The sequence below is a fragment of the Talpa europaea genome, assembly GCF_964194135.1.
Source record: "Talpa europaea genome assembly, chromosome: 3".
Classification (NCBI taxonomy): domain Eukaryota; kingdom Metazoa; phylum Chordata; class Mammalia; order Eulipotyphla; family Talpidae; genus Talpa; species Talpa europaea.
The window spans coordinates 44,571,403-44,588,031 of record NC_140069.1 but is presented as its reverse complement, the minus strand read 5'-3'; the positions used below and the strand labels follow the sequence as shown (position 1 = coordinate 44,588,031).

The following is a 16,629-nucleotide window of genomic DNA, read 5'->3' as shown; positions in this document are numbered from 1 at the left end:
TGATAAACATATGCAGAAATATCAACTGGTTGCTCACATTAAAGAAGGGGGCAAAAGCAATGAGTGGAGGCTGAAGTGTATTGCCATTGGCAATCCTGTTCACCTAAAATGTAACGCCTGTGACTACTACACCAACAGTGTGGATAAATTACGCTTGCATACCACCAATCACAGGCATGAGGCGGCCCTGAAGCTCTACAAGGTAAGCAGTGACATACATTTCAGTTGGCACAGAGCAGAGAAGGGAATTAACTGTTTCAGAGCTTGGAGCACAAGGATTGAAGGGGGAAAAAATGGAAGGGCAAGGTGCAGTTTCTGTTTAACATTACTAAACCTACATTGAGATAGGTGGAATTGGAGAATTTGTTTGAAAGATTTGCTGCATGCTCCTGTTAAATCTCTCTCAGTGGCCTTGATCGTGCTACTGATTTCCTGATTTCTCAGAAAAGAAAACTTTTCTGAGTATTTTCATATGTAAAATAATGCTTTTAGACTTTTTTTATTTATTGGGTATTAAACACACACACACACACACACACACAGCACCACTCTTGGTTAAGTGTTCATGATTACAGGGAGTAGACAAAAACAGTACTACCTCCTGAATGCCTCATCTTTTGTTTGTTTGATAAACAAGGACAATCCAAACATAACATTTTTTTTTTGGTCTCTGTTCCCAGTAGTATCGGGTAAACACAGTCTCCCTTAGCATCAGTTGAAGGCCTTTAAAAGTAAACTTGGTTTGTATTTTAAATGACATTTACTAGCTAGAAGTGTTTTTATCTCTACACCCCCACGCCCCCCCACCCCCCGCCATGGGTATGGCACAAAAATATTCATAAAATGGAAAAATATATTTTTGTCATTGCTGGAAAAAACTATGCAACCGTAATGAGTACATGCAAGAGATGAGCGCTATTTATTACACAACTTGTCTTGACTTTTTCTAAACCCTAATTACTGGCTAATTTATTTTCTGAAGTTTGTTTACTGGATTGACTTGATTGTGTTGGTTCAGGTACAAATGTAACAGATTCATTTCTATGATGAATAACTTGGTAACTTATTAAAAACTTCTTTTGTCTGGAGGATATTAAAATTCAGAAAATATTGCAAACCATTAGTCATTGTAACAAGCACTAAATATGATTACAAAATCCATTTTGCAAGAGTTATCTATTGATTTATACTAGAAATCAGTGATAACTAAACTATAAGGAGCCAACCGGTGATTATTATACCTATGGCTCTCCTAGTACTATTTCAAACTATAAACACAGTACGAAGAACAGATCGTGGCTCTCCTGATCAGGTGCAGGAATTATTTATTTGGATTGGCTTAGGTCTATTTGTTGGGGTTGTTAAAGTTCAAATTCTGGATTGATGTACTGAACATAAAAACCTAAAGACATGGTGTGAGAATTTGTAACACTGTTCCTGTGATATTGGCATTCTGTGGATCAATACTGAAAGCATTAGATTTGGGTTGCAGAGTTTCAGGGGAGAATAGGTCCTAATGAACGATGGAAAGCTTCTAAGTTGATGATATTGAAATATTATATAAAGGATTAATTGTATTATAATTCATCGGTTGTAGAGCAACAGTTGATAACTCTTCAATAGTTGACTTTTTTTTCTGTTGATACCAGACCTATTAAAACTTTTAGAATACCTAAAAGAAGAAGAAGAAAAAAATTATGTTTGTATAAATAATAGATCGCGACCCTGGGAGCTATATAGAATATTCATGAACTGTATTTATATTCACGAAGCTCCTCTAACACTTCAAATTAACATGTTGTATATAGAAGATATAAATGTACAAATTCTTCTATTTTATTAATCTCATGTGAAAAGCTGAAGGAAGGTAGAATGTGACTGCTCATTTTCTCAGGAAAGGTTATATAATCTGTTTGATGATTATTTAAACTTGTGTGCTTATTTATGTGTTCAGTTTATCCATTCGCTCCATGACTGGGGATTGACCACCCACTGCTCTCTGCAGAGTATTTGCTAGGTGCCAGAATTACTCTCAAAGTTCCTTTTCAAGGAAATTTAAATATTGTCTTTAATGTATAACAACCACTTGAGGTAAAAGCTTGTTTATAAAGAGGGTTTTAAAACAGAGAGTTTTAGATCCCGGAAACATAGGATATATGTATTCTACCATAAATATGTTATGTCATGTAAAAATTTACTTGTCCCCACTGTTCTTTGTTTATCCCTTAAATACCTGTATCCTTGTAGTCTAATGTCTAAAAGTAGTCAGCAAACAAAAACATACTTTGAACAGATTTACTTCAAATTTAAAGAAGATTGAAGAGATAAATATTTAATCTATTGAAATTTGGGTACTATGCAAATCAAACTATATTAACTTGCATTATCCTTCAGAGAGCATTTATTATTTCTAGTAGTAACTAGAAAAATACTTCAGCATACCAGTGTGTTGAGGATGACATTTCTAAGCTGATTTACAGAAACTGTGTGAGTCAGATATAGAAGATTTTCAAGTACAGTAATGAGGATATTAGCAAGCTTGGTCGGCTTGTGTCTGCAAAATAAAATTGCTTCATAAGTAACATTAATTGCTTTTAAATGAGAACCTAACAAATTGGTCTGGAAAAAAACGATGGTTTGTACTATGGCTAAAATATTAAACTTACACTTAAAATAGTTTCTGAGTTAATGACTAGACAATAATCTCCCATATAAAATTCATTTTCATTAGGAGTTTAATTTATATCATTTTGCCTTGTGAATTATTCAGACTGTAAGGAAAAGTGACAAGTCACAGTTATAAGACAAACACTAGGCTGTGAGAAAACAGCTTTTCTCTTTATTGACAACATATTGATTCATAACACTCTAACTGTGGTGATGTGTCAGTTTGATTTGAATAATCCACTTTACCTTTTGCATCGTCAACCTGAAGCAGTATTACCTAAAAGAAGTGTGTGTCCTTACTCTAGTTTAAAGAGGTTAAAGGTTAAAGGTGAAGGGTTAGCTTGAAAGCATCATCTGCCTAGCCGCTTAACTTTAAACTGATCAATTTAATGAAAATCTGTTTTACAGATGTTGTTTTAATGTATTTGGCAGGATTTAGGCAGCTTTAACATTAGACGTATGCTAGTAAAAATTATTTCTTTATTTGACCAGAACAACACCTTTCCTTTTATGTTTAAGGTAGAAGGCTTGTGGGTTATGGTATTTTGGCAAAGAACCCAGAGCCAGAATGTGTTGATGATCTTTCCATATGGATGAAAAGAAAAAAAAGAGCACCTTTATGTCTATTGCTAGCTATAACTGCAAAAACAAACAAAGCTGTACTCACTTTTGGCAGTATTATTTTCCTTAGAATTTTTAAGAAGGAAATTTGTTATTGTTAAGAAAAATCTTACTCCTTTCTTCAAGCAAAACTCTCTGAAGTGCTGAGTACTATTAAGTTTTGATTTTTCCTCCAGAAATTTTAATGATGAAGTAAAATTGGTCTAGGAAATTAAAACAATAAAATGAAACTGCAGATTGCCCTTAATCTCTTTTAATGTATAAAGTGAGGTTAATAAATATTAAATGCATAGATAGCTACAGTCAGCCTCACAAGGTAAAGTGTGTGTGAGTATAGTTTTTTCAGCCAACCACTTTACTAGATTTGATTATATTCTCTAATTTCACGCCTTTGCATCCTCTACAAATTTTTGTCAATTGATATTCACATAATGAGACCTCAATAAATATTTGTTAGGTGAATCATCGACCAATGGATAAACTGAGAAATGTTAAAGAAATCCCTTCATTTCCAACACTCTTAAAAAAATTGCATCAAAATTTGGTTGACCTCTCAAGCCATCCCCAAATTTTTCTAAAGAGTCCAGTAAAAAGATCTAAGGAAAACCACTTAGTCCTACACGTTGAAACTGAGGAAGAACAAATAAGATTTGTAGCGATTTTTCAGATTTAGAGTTTAGCTTATCCTTGGCTTAGAATGGCCAAGACTTTTCCAGTCAGCCCATTGGTCCACCACCTTCCTAAGCAGGCATGCAGATACTCTTGCAGTACCTGCATTTCAGCTGCTCTTAGAATATTATATATGTTTTTAAGTGAGGTGCTCACAGCTCTGCTGGTTCAAAGTCAAATGCATAATTCTACTAGCTTTTTTTCTCCCTGCATCTGTTAGTAGTGAAGCAGAATAGTCTGTCTGAATTCCATAATGCTGTTTTCATATTTGGATTTCAAATTGGCTGAGAGCAGTGAATGAATCTGTTGTCTCCATGGTGAGCAAAGGAACACACGTGGGATTTAGTCTTAGGTAACTTTTCGTGTAACATTCCCCCAAAGAACATTTTTGGAGTTTTCTCATTATCCATGTTATGGATGAGGGAATCCGGGTTAAGAACTAAAATCAAGGTGTGGGGGAAGGTCACAGTGGAGCATGCAAGGAGGCACATTAGGGAAAGTATGTGGCAAGGAAATAAAAAATGGAATAATTAGCTTTCACTACATTTTTGGCTCTTTTACTACTAGGAAATAATAACCCAATCACTTTGGAATTAACAAAGAATCGCAAGAATTTTCATTTCAATAGGCTTGAATCCAACTTTGCAATTTAAAATCAAATATACCAGATATGTACCATTTCAATTATTGAACTGTCATTGTCCCGGTGTGATGGTAAAAGAGGTCGGGAGATTGTGTGGTACACATTTGCATAAAAGTCATTGTGCAAAAGGAAATTGGAATATGTGTGTGTGTGTCTAAGAAGCCAAAACAGGTTTTTCTTAATCTTATTCTAGTCATTTGTTTAGATGAAGAAAGCTGTTTTCGGAGATAAACAAAAGTTATTCTTTTCTGTTGTTAAACATTAACCTGAATATGGAAATATTTGCACTTTTTGTATTAGTTTCAGATTTATGTTCCTTTCAAGGTTGAAAGGCAGTATGAAATTTAATTCTAGTTGCAGATTTATTTTTAAAAACTAATCACAATTCAGACTATTCTGTTGTATTCTCATCTAAAAATACAAGGCAGAGGTTTGAAAAACATAGTTTCTGTAGAACAGTATGTGCTTGCATAATACTTACAACTGATAAATACACTTATTAAATAGAGAGGAGCTCATTAGTTAATAGCAACTAGTAAATCATGGGTGTTCACAGATCACAGTGTAATTGGTCAGTCCTAGCTACTACATCTACTTCTGTTTTTTAAGGTTGGCATTAGCTGAACCACACCATATGTCATAACCTGGCTACTTCAGCACAAATATGGGTTTTCTCACTGTATCCACATGGCAAGTAATATATTAGATTATGAGATGAGAACCCTCTTTGTATTTCACTAGGGAAAAAAAGACCCAAAATCTGCCTATCTAAATAAATTTAATATATATAGATAAACACACACGCATATCAAGCCTTAGAAGGATTATTTTAGGCCAGGCATTAGCAACTTATTGCATCCGTGTCTAGATAGATAGAATGATTTTTAGTGTGTGCATTGTTAACAAACCCAGACAAAATTTAAATAAAGCAGTATGTCATTGCAACCTTCTTGTTTTATTTTCAGCATGTTTTTCCTTAATCAGGGCTACTGTTTCCCTACATATCAGGTACATGTTACTATTCTTTTCACTCTTTTTCTGAAATCCTTACTATTTTTCCTACCCACCTAGATTTTCTTTTCATGGAAATACTCCATGTTGCAAGATTACCTAATTCCCCAAAGAAAACTAGCATTACTTTAATTAAGGGGAAAGAAGCCTTTTCACAAAAGTAGAGTAGTGTATCCAAAGGTGTAAATGACTTTCAAGTCTTTCCCAGGATACATTTTTTTTAAAATAGAAATTGTTTAATCTAGAGGAATTTCTGATATGGGAGGGGCACAGTGGTTATGTCCAGGATATGGGCTAGGTAGGACAGTGCCCCTCCTGAAAAATTTTCTTTACTTTTATTCTTCTGAGTGTGCGCGCACACACACACACACACACACACACACTGATCCCCATCTCAGAAATGCTCTAAAAAATTGGCACTGATATTCACTTCTCTTCAGGATCATGTTAACTTATGCTTTGTGTTTATGTTATGGTTTTGTATAACTTGTGCTCATTCTATCTAATGTGAAGTATAGGTATGATTTACCCAAAAGTAGTAAATTATTTATGTATCACTCCCCCCATGAGGTCAGTTAGGTAATACAAAGGTGCTATCTCATAATTACTGTGCTCTCCCTTTTTATTTCCTTGGCTTCAGTTTAACTGTCTCTGTCAATAGAGATAGGTTAAAATTGCTGAAATCTTCATATGGGTGCTGGGATGCCATGCATTACTGCAGCCAGAGTCATATGTTAACCAGACCTCTCGCTGCTGAAAGGGTCTTGGCCCGGGGTGGAGTGAGGAGGAGCTGGCATGTGCATAATGACCTCGGTTCTGCTTCCAGAACATCTGGCCTGCCCAAGTTCTACTGGAAATGCTTTACCAAGTTTGCTTTGAGTCTGGGCCTATGTTCAGGCTGAGTTCAATTAGACGTGGAGATTTGTTCATTATTCAGATAATTCAGGCCTTTAAAGTCACTTTTTTCCCCCAAATTATCAGTGTATTTCAGGAACGCTTATGATTATGTGACTTATTCAAAAGAAGAACACAGCATCCTATATATAACCCAATAGGAAATGTCTTCACAGATGCCATAACCTAGATGAAATGTGATGATTGGTGTAGGCACAAGGGCCAAGGTTCTGTTTGCGTAATACCCACATGATATCTCAAGTTTTGCTTCTAATAAACATAAAATAAATAAAGCCCTTACATAAAATAAATGAGCCCTTACTGTGTACCAGGCTTTGATGTCTCTGTTCATGGAGGTTGTGTGCCATTGATGTGATAGGATATAGCCAGGTCCTCTAGGGTGATGCTTCTTAACTCATTCTGCCCTATCAATGTGACAGGGACATTTATAAAACCATGGACTGAGTCATATACCTAGCCATCCAAAGCGTCCACGTTTTTCAACAATGGTTGGTTAAAGGAGTATGATTGGACTCCTGGGACTTCAGCAGATGTAGAACAATGTCACCTTTACATCTTGACTTACGCTTACTGCCCTCTTGCATTGCAAGACTTTATTGATTAGTTTAGAACAAGGGTTATGATGGGGATTTGAGAAGAGGATAGATCTCTTATTTGGAAATTGATTTCATACATGAGGATGATGCAACTGATAAATCGTCTAGAAAATGAAGAAAAATACTTAATAAAGAGTGAAAATATGTTAAGTTATAATTCTAGTTAACCTCTCTCTATAAGTATGGTGCTAATTTAGTTTGACTCTTGGAGAATCTCTATAAGTTCAGTTTGCAATACTGTAAATGAGAGTTCTGCTTAAAGATACATGATTATTATGACCAGTTCTGTTATCACAGATAATAACGATTCTGTAACATTTTATTTCACTTGAATTTGTCTGTTATTAATCTTTTAATTTTTTAATCTGTAAGTATTTTTTTGGCTTGAACATATTACTTACATGCGTTAAATATACATGTATAAAAATAAAAGTGTACTGAGGCCATCTCTCAATACTTTATTCAGATTTTCCTAAGACCTTTCTTTCATTAGATATATTAGGTAGCTTAGAATATGTATTTCATATTCCTTGTAGTTTAAGGAATAAATATTAAGTTTATATTTTCCCATTAAGCAATTTTTAAGGAGTATGTGGAAGGTTAAGGTTGAAGTATTATTTGTCTCTGCATATAAATGAGCAACTGAACTGGTTAACTCCAGTTTGGGAAGAAAGTTTTCAAAGTTTTAAAATATTGATTTTTAGCCCATGATTATATGCCCTGTGGCAAAAAAAGTCTCATTTGTAGATAGAGCTGACAATTGACTGTCTATATGATTTATGGGATATTGGAAATAATCTTACTAAAACTCTCTTTTCTTCTGATGCCACATAGTCTGTCAACAGTAAAACCATGTTGATGATAACTTGTCCATTTATCATCTTTTAAGATGGTGCTACTTTCTGCAGAGAGAACATATATTGGCAACAATCAAAAGTTAATCTTTTTATGTGCATTATCTCATGTACGCTTCCTAACAATTGTATGTTTTATTTCAATTTCGACACATGAGAAAACTGAGATTGAGAGCAAAATGCCTTGCTCAGGTCCTACAGATAGTAAGAACTTCTTCTGGAGTTCTGCCCCAGTTGCTCCTCCATCCATGTCTTGCCTACATTATGAAAATTTGCTAATATGAAAACTTTTGTATTTGAAGATTGGAAGAGAAGGGCATCTGAAAGGAAAACAAAGTTGGGAAGAACCTACTCATTTTGGAGTCCACTTTTATTCCTTCAAGTTAGTAGACATCCTTAAAGATATTGCCAATGCCAGTATTTGGACCTGGCAACCAGAGTTTGCACACATGAATGCAGTCAGCTGGAGTGATAGGATTTACACCTGTTGGGTCATCTTCAAGGTGGAAGGAGACACTGCTGGTTAAAATTATTACCTATGGGCCTCCCTGGTGGCCTAGGGGTTACATCTTAGTACTATCACCATGGAGGCCTGAGTTTAATCCCTGGCCTGGGAGCTAACCCACATGGCGCAGCAGACTTCTCCTGTCTTGCCTGCTGCTCCCCTCAGCAGTGTATTTCAGCAGATCTGCCTGTTCTGCTCCCTACTCTGTCTCTGATGAATCTTCTTACCCCCACGCCTTTGGCATATACCCCAATTCTTCTATGCATAAATAAGTAAATCTTTAAAAAAATATTTAAAAAAATTACTTGAATGTTTCCTGTCACAACCTAATTTCACTTTAAGGAAATTTCCTATTACTGACATTTTTGGGTACTTGGTATATTAAGTAGAAAAAACTAATAGACTATTTATCATGCCTAGTGCCTGAATGTTCAGTGAGAGTTTGTGAGTTCAGCACCTTTGGAAGCTGCATTAATTCATTCAGGTCACCAGGGTACTTCAGCAGTAATGGTAGTAAATGGTATCCCACTGACCTGAGAGAGGGAATGTGCTTCTCTAAGCATTTAACTAACTACACAGGAACAGTCAAAGCACACTACACTCACTGCCCAAAGCCCAAGCCTCCTTTTCCTTCGTGGCATCCTTGTACTTACTGAGAGAAGTACTGTTCACTTGCTACTTACTAGAATTAAAAAAAAAAAAAATCCGGTTTCTAATTTTTTTTTAACTTTTATATTTCACTTTTTACTCTGATCCATTTTATTTTTATTTATTTATTTAAGATTTATCTGTTTATTTATTTATTTATTTATACAAGCACTGGCTACAGTCAGAAGTGTGAGAGGGTGAGAGAATTCACCAGAGCAAGAGCAGGGAGCAGAGCAGTCAGAAGGACCGAAGTACACTGCTGAGGGGAGCAGCAGGCGGCAGGAGAGGTCTGTGCGCCATGTGGGACCCTCCTCTGGTGGCCGGGGAGCAGCCGGGGATAGAACCGGTGCCACAGAGGCTGCGGGCAGATTGGCAACCCAGCGCTCAACCGCTGTGCCACCAGGGAGGCCCTGATCCATTTTAGTTATAAGTTTTCAGAAAATTTCTTTTTACCACATGTTTCTAATGTACCCTTTTTCTTTAACTTGTCCTCAAAATTTTGCTAATAATTTCAGTATAAACCCTGAATTCTTGTTAGATCTACTTATATTGACTTAATTTAGAGATGCTTAGGGAAATCTTGCCTTCTTGACTCTGGCAACCCTAGCTTGCAAATAAATGTCAGTCATTGACATTGCTGCTGTTGAACACATTCTGAAAAAAAAATTGTGTTTTTTTTTTTAATTAAGATTTATTTATTTATGCATACAAGAGCTGGAGCACAGGCCAGAGATGGGGGCGGTGGGGTGAGAGGATTCCCAGAGACAGAGCAGGGAACAGAACAAGCAGACTGACTGAAACATACTGCTGAGGGGATCAGCGGGCAAGACAGGAGAGGTGTGCTCTGCCATGTGTGTAGCTCCCTGGCTGGCCAGGGATCAAACTCGTACTGCAGAGGCTGCAGATTGCTCCATAGTGCGGTGCTTGACCCCTTGCACCACCAGGGAGGCCCAAAAAAATGTGTTTTCATTGGAAAGTAAGATTTGTCTTAGCTTTGAAATGACAAAAGTTCCCAATAGCTATAACTGGTGTGTGTAAAGCATATAAGGCCATATTGATAATTATAATGTGCAGTATCTTTCAAAGACTTTTCACATTTCTATTTATTTGGCAGGCCTGAGAATAACACTAATATTTGTCCTTAGGTCCTGAAATCATTCATTGTGCAATTGTGGGAAATCAGGTAGCAGGTTTAGTTGCCATCACCTCTGAAAGAGAGTCAGCTTACAAGCAACTGTTTTAAATGCAACATATATTCATCACTCACCACCTAGTAACTAAGGAGATGACATCAGACTTGGAAAAGAGAAGAATGATTCCTAATTTTACACCAAATAAATATTGTTGAATTTTGAAAAAAAAATGAACATGCTGATATGCGAATTATGCAAACACCAGAATATGTCTTTCTGAATTTATTTTTTTACTTGTTGAATTTATATTATACAATCCTTAACAAGGGAGAAAACTCTCCCTGTGATACTATCACCATTTTAAGCAGAAGTCCTTCAGTAATTTTTAAGTTATAATTTAACTGAAAGCTTTGTTTGATTATAATTTTATTAGTAAATTAAGTAACTAAAAAACACATTTGGATGGAACAATTGTTCCATTAGAACTTTCCAAAGTTCTCCGAGAAGATACTCCCCAGTCTCAACCGAATTCCTTAAAAATAGATCCAAGGGCAATCATAACTAACTTTTTCCAGAGAAATAGTTTTTGGCTCTTTAAAGTTTTAAATATTAGAAAAAGTAAGATGGATTTTATTAGGAGTTATTTAGTTTTAAAGTAGTCTTTTTAAAAATTATTTATTTATTTATGCATACAAGAACTGGGGTACAGGCCAGAGATGTGGGGGTTGAGAGGATTCACCAGAGAGAGAGTGGGCAACAGAACAGGCAGACTGACTGAAATACATTGCTGAGGGGAGCAGCGGGCGAGACAGGAGAAGTCTGCTGAGCCATGTGGGTAGCTCCCTGGCCAGCTGGGGATCTGGATCAAACTTAGGCTGCAGAGGCTGCAGATAGCTTCACAGCGCTGTGCTCAATCCCTTGCGCCACCAGGGAGGCCCTAAAGTAGTCATTTTTAACATGGAAGTAGAATTATCTTTAAGTCATGGATTAAAAAATGTCTTTCTAATTGCTTAAATTTGTCAATATTTATTTATATGTATGTTTCAAATTGGCTATAAGGTATATTTACTTATAAGTAGCATGTACTAGGTCATTGTCATATTTTTTCCCTTTTGTAGAACTTTTGGTACCCCCTTGATAACTCTGGTTTGATAATTTATTGGAAAATCATAGGTACAAAAGTACTTTGATATTGGTATACTTTTTTCATAACTGTTAACACTTAGCCAAAATGTGAACAATTTAATTCTTTACCAGTGGGCATAGAAGAATGTGGATATATTCAGGTTGCATGTGTTTGCTGATTAAAAAGGCAAAATGCCAGCATTCCAATTATATTTTCAGTACCTATCCAGGGAGACCTACTTATACATATTTTGCTCAAACCCTGGAACAAATTGCATGTGTGTGTGTATTTGTGCGTGCGTGCGTGTGTGTGTTTGTGTGTGTGAGTAAAAGAGAATTGAGAATACAGCATATGAATACTTATTAAAGAAATTGATGAAGATTATAAGTTAATGATTAATGCCTACTTATTTTGTTTTAAAGCAGATCTCAAAAATCTCTTCCTGCACATTTTAAGTGTTCTCGCTCCCTAGAGATAATAAACCTTTGATGATATTGTGCAAGACTCATCAACAAGTACTGAAATCAGGTCTGTAGGTACACATGACTAATCAAAGGTTCAGAGAACAGGATATGATTTGGTAAAAGTGATAGGTTCTCTAAAAAGTAAATGGCCTCACTATTTGTGGGAGCACATTAAGCCTTTTTCCCCCGTATAAAAGGCAGGGCTGGGACCCACCATTGAAGCAAGCATCCTTTTACAAAGACTTGAGAATCAGGTCTTTGTCTTTTTTTTTTTTTTAAAGATTTATTTATTTATGCATATAAGAACTGGGGTACAGGTCAGAGGCGTGGGGGGTGGGAGGATACACCAGAGACAGAGTAGGGCACAGAACAGGCAGATTGACTGAAATACACTGCTGAGTGGAGCAGTGGGCAAGTCAGGAGAGGTCTGCTGTGCCATGTGGATTGCTCCCTGGCTGGGGATTGAACTTGTGCTGCAGTGGCTGCAGATTGCTTCACAGGTTGTATCTTAACCCCTTATGCCACTAGGGAGGCCCTGAGCATCAAGTCTTTTTAAAAGTATTTTTAAAAACAAAGATTTCCTTAAAGTAATGTCTACCTAATTAGTACTCTATTTTTTTTTAATCTGTCTTAAAGTCACAACCAATACCCTACAACACTTAGACTCAGAAGTATCCTCGACATTCAGGGAATTAAATAACCAGGATAAATATATTCTTAAGTTGATGAAATGTTAGATATCCATAGTGGGAAACAGATAGAATAAAGTAGCAATCTCAATAGTTAAGAAATCATGGGCCTCCCTGGTGGTGCAGAGTTAAGATGCAAACTATGAAGCTATCTGCAGCCACAGCAGCACAAGTTCGATCCCTGGCCAGGGAGCTACCCACATGGCGCAGCAGACCTCTCCTGCCTCACCCGCTGTTCCCCTCAACAGTGTATTTCAGTCAAACTGCCTGTTCTGCTCCCCACTCTGTCTCTGATAAATCCACTTACCACCCACACCTCTGGCCTGTACCCCAATTTTTGTACGCATAAATAAAGAAATCTTAAAAAAAATGTGAAGAAATTATACATAGGAAAGTATTCTAATGAAACAATTCAAGAAGTCAGTAGGAAGGAATTAAAATTATATGCTACACAATCGACCCTGTGGACAGTGTGATGGATATTGGGTCCATTATCTTCTGCTTTCCTGCTGTTTCTTTATTTACAACAGATTAATTGAGATATAATCCCTACACCATGCAATTTCCCCATTTGATGCATATAAATACTTTTAAAATATTCGCAGAATCATGCACCCATCACCACAATAGGTTTTATAGCATTTTCTTCCCCAGTCCTAACCCTCCCTCTCCCAGCCCTAGGAAACCACTAACTGTTTTTTGTCTATATAGATATACCTATTCTGGACATTTTACATAAATAGAATCATTCTACATGTGGTATTTTGTGACTGTTTTTTTACACTTACCTTAGCATAATGTTTTTAAGATTCATCCATATTATAGTTTGTATCAGTAGTTCACCTTTTATTACTAATTTCCATTGTCTGTAGAATCATTTTATTTATCCCCTCATCAGTTGATATACATTTGAGTTATTTCTGCTTTTTAACTACTATGAGTAAATATGTTATGAACATCTGTGGCCAATTATTTTTTAAAGATTTATTTATTTATGCATACAAGAATTGGGGCATAGGCCAGAGATGTGGGGGGTGAGAGGATTCACCTGAGAGAATGGGGAGCAGAACAGACAGATCTACTGAAATACACTGCTGAGGGGAGCAATGGACAAGGCAGGAGAGGTCTGCTATGCCATGTGGGTTGTTCCCTGGCCGGCTGGGGATCCAACTTATATTGCAGTGGCTGGTGATAGCTTGATAGCACTATCTTTAACCCCTGTGCCACCAGGGAGGTGTGGCCAAGTTTTTATGTGGACGTGCTTTCATTTCTCTTTGTACCTGATTAGTTCCTTCTCTCTTTTATTTTGAGAATATTATAATTTTTTAATCACTTTCCCAGAGTTCCTTACTCATCTTCTGCTTCACTGTGTGAAGTTGTTCACCAGTGAGTTGGAGTAAGAAAATGAATACTAACATTTATTTAGCACTTACTAGGTGGCAGATAATTTTCTAAGTTCTTTAAACATATTAACTCATTTAATTCTAACAGCAATGCTATTAAGTAGGTAGTGTTATTATGTCCATATTGAAGATGAAACCGAGGCAATGAAAGTTTAGTGTATCTAAGTCACATAGCCGGAGACAGTGACAATTGAGTCAGGATTTAAACTCTGACTGACTAGTTCCAGCACCCACAGTTTCAAATAAGACATTTGATCACAGTGAAGGTGCTATATTGAGAAGGAATAATAGGAAAGGAAAGCCTTATTTGTGACAGATGGGGATGTAAATAAGAGTGTAACTGTGTAACTGCAATATCTGATATGTGAAAAGGACATATGTCCCGAGAGAGAGAGAGAGAGAGAGAGAGAGAGAGAGAGAGAGAGAGAGAGAGAGAGAGAGAGAGAGAGAGAGAGAGAAGAAGTAATGGTGAGATAGAGATTTAGAGACTTTTAGGGAGTAAGGGATGAAATATTAGAAAAATCACTGATAACAGAATGTAGGTTTTAGTTCCTTCTTTTGGTCAGAATCTTAACCATTTATTTGGTTCATACTTTGGTCTTTGCAGAGTATGTGTGAACTGAATTCTCAAGGTCTGTGGGAATAAAAAAACTTTGTTTTCTGGTAAATCTAACATTTTGTCAGATTAATGTTCTAATAATACACAAATGCTTGTTTGTCTTTATTTGTTAAAAAAATACACTATACTGGACCCCAGTGATAAATAAAAGAGGTATAAAGTATGTATGATGCACTTTCTACCCTCATGAAGCTCTCCAGCTTTTAGAAGAAAGTATGCAATACTTGAATATGCCATGTACAATTCCCTTAGGGATCGCCCCTGTTAATGGCCTTTCTCAATTCCAGAGACTTATAGGCACATGTTGAGTTCTTTATATAACGCATTTTGGCATTGTTTACTCTTTTGTGTCATCTAGAAAGTTAATATTTAGAGTTCCTAACTATAAGAAAATTTATAGGTATAAAAACATAAATATACTTGTTTCTAATATCTGATCTTGTTAATCAGGGGTCAAGTAGTCTTAATATTTTATGCTAGATATGTCAGGCATCATCCTCTTATTCAAACAATTGTTGGTGTTCTTTAGAGGTTTTAATTTCCAGAGACTTATTGAACTTCATAGTTTGTTGACAAGGGTAAGGTGAGGTCAGGATTGGGAGGCCAGTGTTCCTACTGTTAGAACATAGCATTGCATAATTTCTTCTTTCTGTCTTATGGTGAAAAAAGTTAGGGGAATTTATGCAAGAAAACATGATAAGCTCCTATATTATTTCATGTGAAAAGATTTCTGGAGCCTCTTTCTTGAGTCTGAAACATGGTGAAACTAAAGTATTGCCTGTCTACTTCAAATATCTGTTTGTGAACATGGATGCATTGAATCAGCATTGACAAGGTGGGTATCACTTTTTGATACCCTCTTATTATTGATATATTGGGGTAGCATGGTGGGAGGGTGTGGAGTGCAAATAGAGTAAGGTATGCGTATCTATCTTTCTGGAACTCAGGGAAAATTTAAGTGTTAGGCATTTTCTGTCTTAATGTGTCCAACTGACTTTCTGACTCTATAAAGAGTGTTGTTTTTTACCCAGCAGTTCTGTGCCTTAGTTAATATATTAGTAAAAAACACTCCACTGAGTTCTGTAGATCTTGATTAATGTACAAAAATAGCTTTGAAAAAAATGAGATGAAAATTTTCCTGTATGTGGAAAATATTACCATTGATATATTACTCATGTCTTGTCAGCACATGTACACAATTGGCATTGGTTTTTGTACTTGGAGATAACTTCTGCTTTTCTTATTATTGGTAAGACACTTTCCTTTATAATTTCTGCAAGTGCAGTTGTTTACACTCTTATTTCTAGGACTTGTCATTCCTGAAAAGCATTCTTAACTTTATCTCTCCAGTTGGCCTTCAGTAGAAATTTGCTTTGAAGAGGCATGTAGCTATACTCATCAACTTGAAAATGGGTAAATATAGCTCATAGAAAAGAACTATTTGTATGTCCTTTCATGTGATTTAATTTCAATATCTGTTCTTTCTTAGAAGTTTGCCCACAGAAAAGGAACTGTGTTTCACTTTTAAATACCAGTTTTCAAGTCTGCCAAGTGTGAATTTGTAAATGAGTGGTAGTAAGTGGAGCTCACCACTGAAAAATGAATGTTTAAAGCTTCTGTATGTGGCATTAATTTTACTTTTGCCTTTAGGCTGATACCACAATTTTTTCATCTATAAAATGGGTTCTGAGTTACCATTATGAGTAGAAAATGAGTATTAACTTAATGGTCTTTGATATCTGGTCTAAACATAATCACTTCTGCGGTTCTCAGAGTTGAATTTATGCTGAGCCTCATTTTAAATTGCTGATATAGTTACACACATATCAAGTTACTCGTTTTCCATTGTTTTGTTTAATCCTCAAATATATGTTTATATTTTTCTTATAAACAGGAAGCAGAGTAAAAATCATATATTACTTATTTGACTAATCATTTCATTATTCATTTATTGAAAGCTCACTCTGGCAGGCCCTGTGCTGGGGAATAAAGATACAGCATCTAATAAAACAGACACAAGGCCTTGCTCTGGTGGTGCTACAGTTAGTGAAGTTAACAAACATTAA

The 16,629-nt window shown here is 36.0% G+C and overlaps 1 protein-coding gene across 2 annotated transcripts in view; it reads left to right on the top strand.

The window, feature by feature from the left end:
• ZFHX4 (zinc finger homeobox 4) overlaps window positions 1–16,629 on the top strand; it is a gene marked incomplete at its 5' end in the record, with an annotated part of 161,670 nt that overhangs the window by 3,732 nt on the left and 141,309 nt on the right. For both annotated transcript variants that reach the window (XM_084230447.1, XM_084230446.1), the window contains one exon: window positions 1–202. This exon is cut by the window's left edge. In XM_084230447.1, the coding sequence (XP_084086573.1) occupies window positions 1–202 (202 nt within the window). The remainder of the gene's footprint in view (window positions 203–16,629) is intronic.